The following is a 3,127-nucleotide window of genomic DNA, read 5'->3' on the forward strand; positions in this document are numbered from 1 at the left end:
TTTTTTTCTTCTGTTTTTAATGGGAAGGAGATGTAGAGGCGGCGGGGCGTGCATCGCCGCGCAGCCCCGCCTGGTACGGCGCGCACCGGCCAGTGCTTCAGCCTCTCTCCTCCCTCCTCCTCCTCTTCCTCCTCCTCCTCCTCCTCCTCCTCACACCTTGCCTACGCACTCCCTCCTTTCGCCCTAAAACACCAAATGTGTTTCATTTGGAAGTTTTTGTGGGGAAGATGCCGTTCAAAGGGCGAGCAGCCGCTCTTGGTACCGTGTGCTGGGCTTTGCAAATAAGTGTGTCATCAGTAATTCATTTATTTTAGACGATCCAGACCTGAAAGATATTGACCCTGCAGTATTAAAACATTGCCATGCTGCGGCTGCAACGTGTATTCTGGAGGCAGGAAAGCAGAAAGCTGACATATCTGCTATAAGGTACTAACACTCTGAAGCTACCCCATTTCTCTAGCAGTTGTTACTTTAAACTGCACTGCTGAGTTAATGTTAACAGAAAACTAATAAATTCTTTTTCCATGTAGCACATGTCTTGAGGACTGTAAACTGGACAAAGAGAGAATAGAACAATTTTGCACCGAATATCAGGTTTTTAAACCAATTTTAACATATTTATGTTTTTTTCTCTCATAGGAATTTTTTGAATCTAGCAATTTTTTTTTTTTTCCCTCCAGAAAAACAAGGATGCGTTGGAAATCCTATTGGGCAGGTAGGTCAATCAGTCAGCACATATATATAGTTTTAATTACAGCTGCTTTGAAACTGTCCTGGGAAACACCTATACATACTTTAGGTGACTAAATTAAGAAATATTGTTCAATTTTTTTTTTAAAGTACATTTTTAACAAACTTTAGAAAACAGCTGTTGAAACATACCTTTCTCCTTTCAGAATTCTACTCTTAAGAAACTTTTTGAACTTTCTAAGAAGCATTACGAAGCTCATGAAAAAGTTCTTTCTTGATGGACAGCTTGAGAAAATGACATTTTCTTTTAGTGTAGGGAACTTGTAACTATTGTGTCTTTCAGCTTAGGCAGATCTCCTCTCCATATAACTGATGTGTCTTGGCGCTTGGAATACCAGATCAAGGTAATTTTAACATATCAAGGTATTTCTTTAGTCTGTTTCAGTGCTGAGACCTGACTTTTTTTCTATGCTCTTTGTTTTTAATTTAGAGCAATCAACTTCATAAAACTTACCAGCCTTCCTACTTGGTGACCTTAAACGTAGAGGTACTGTACTCCCAGCACCCTCAGAGGAAAAAATGCAATTTCACGATATTTTTTTTAATAAAATGGGCATTGTTGGGTTTTTTGTTTCCCCTTCAGAACGGTGATTCAGGATCACACCCAGATGTTAGTTTCAGTTGCACGATGGAGCAATTACAGGTACTTCTTTCCTTCATCATTTTTTCTGTGCTTGGCTCCAGCTGTGGATGTAAAAGTTTATAAGAACTTGCCAATCAAAATGAAATCATATATACTATTATTTCAAAAATAATAAATCCAGAACTGAGAGGGTAGGGGAGAATCTTCTGTAAAAATTATCAGAGTGTAGTTTTCCTGTCTTCTCAAATAAAGTTGCAAAGTAACTGATTTTAGTTGCATGGGGAGTGTTTTACCTACGTTCATAAATATTTTGACTGGTTTTATAACTGTAATTTTTTTTTCCTGAGACACTGATTTCCCATGCTTTAGCGAAATGATTAAAAAAGATAGTTCAGTGATTTAAATGTGTCATGATTAAAAATAGAAAACACACTGAAGGCTCTTCAGTGGTGTTAATGACATGTAAGAAATGTACTGAAACAAATGTTGATCTTTGTTTAGCGATTTAAATGTGTAACTGAACAATAGAGGTATTGTAATGCTTGGAAGTGACCAAACTGGGGAGGATTGGGAATAGGGGTTGGGGGGAGAGGAAAAGCAAGATATTAAAACTTCAAGTTTGCACCTCTGCTTTTTGGATGTGTGTCTCAAAAGTTGTCCTTTCCTTCCTAAGGAGTGTTTTCAATCGGTTTGCTGACTTAGTTAAATCTAACGTGCTTTGGCTGGAGAATGGTCCTAGTAAAAATGGCTCTCAAAATATTTTCAGTATTTTAGAAATGTATATAGAACTTCCAAGCCTGGAGCAAATGTCAGCGGTAGCCATTGTAACGATACTGATAAAACCTACGTGTTAAGAGTACTGATCTATTTTAGTAGATAATATATGTTAAAACATGTTTTCCTTCAGTTCCTACTTTTCTTACTACATTGTAAAATAGGGAGCTGTTTAATTACTTGCTGGCATTGTTTATCAGTTGCAACATTTCTTTGTGGTATAAGGTGCTGGTTTCCCTTGCCTCTCTCTATGAAAAAATACTACGTTCCTCTGGGTGACCTGTTAAAAAATATGTTTATTCTAAGACAGTATTTAATCTCTTAGGATTTAGTTGGAAAACTAAAAGATGCTGCAAAAAGTCTAGAAAGAGCGACTCAGATGTGATTGAAGGAAGGTGTCAGCCTGCTGAGCTGAAGTGCTCTCATTCCTAAGAGTGTCTTCTAAATGACAAATGTCTTTCATCTCTTGATGCAAACTGGTTTTGGTGTGTGTTGGGGTTTGGTTTTGTTTTTTTTTTTTTAAGTCCTGGGATATGAATTAAGTGAAATAACTGTTTTTTTATGATTGAATTTGGTATTCCTTGCATCATTTAAAAAAAAAAAATTAACTCTTGTTAAATGTTTGCTTAACTGTCGTGTCTTCAAAACATTCCCTCTATTTTATTTTGTGCCTTTTTGGAATTGTCACTGATTATTTTTCTCCGGGATCTAATAAAGTTTATTCACTCCCGCTCTGCAGTTTCTGTGGGTGAATTAGTTGTACCTAAAAGTCAGATGCTAAACGTGTAGATCAGCTCTGTGAGGCAAAAATCCCTTCCTCCCGTGCCGCGGCTATGGCGCGTTTGCTGCATCACCCACCGCGCTTTGTTATTTCACTCCGGCTGATCTTACATCTTCGGTAAGGGCAGAGCTCGGGCCCCGGCGCGGGAGGCAAGAGGGATGTCACTAATTCTATGGAGGCGCCGGGACTCGCGGAGGGCCGGGGGTCCGCGGGGCTGAGCGGAGCCGGTGTCGGCTCCG

The 3,127-nt window shown here is 39.0% G+C and overlaps 1 protein-coding gene across 1 annotated transcript in view; it reads left to right on the forward strand.

Annotated features, from left to right (window-relative positions):
* Positions 1-190: 190 nt before the first annotated feature.
* Positions 191-3,127, forward strand: part of LOC113477190 (polycomb complex protein BMI-1-like) — a gene marked incomplete at its 5' end in the record, with an annotated part of 11,163 nt that continues 8,226 nt past the window's right edge. Inside the window, 4 exons of the mRNA XM_026843391.1 lie at positions 191-426; positions 531-594; positions 681-715; positions 1,334-1,402. Coding sequence (XP_026699192.1) covers positions 191-426; positions 531-594; positions 681-715; positions 1,334-1,402 — 404 coding nt within the window. The remainder of the gene's footprint in view (positions 427-530; positions 595-680; positions 716-1,333; positions 1,403-3,127) is intronic.

Source organism: Athene cunicularia (assembly GCF_003259725.1).
Source record: "Athene cunicularia isolate RWA chromosome 2 unlocalized genomic scaffold, athCun1 chr2_part1, whole genome shotgun sequence".
Taxonomy (NCBI): Eukaryota; Metazoa; Chordata; class Aves; order Strigiformes; family Strigidae; genus Athene; species Athene cunicularia.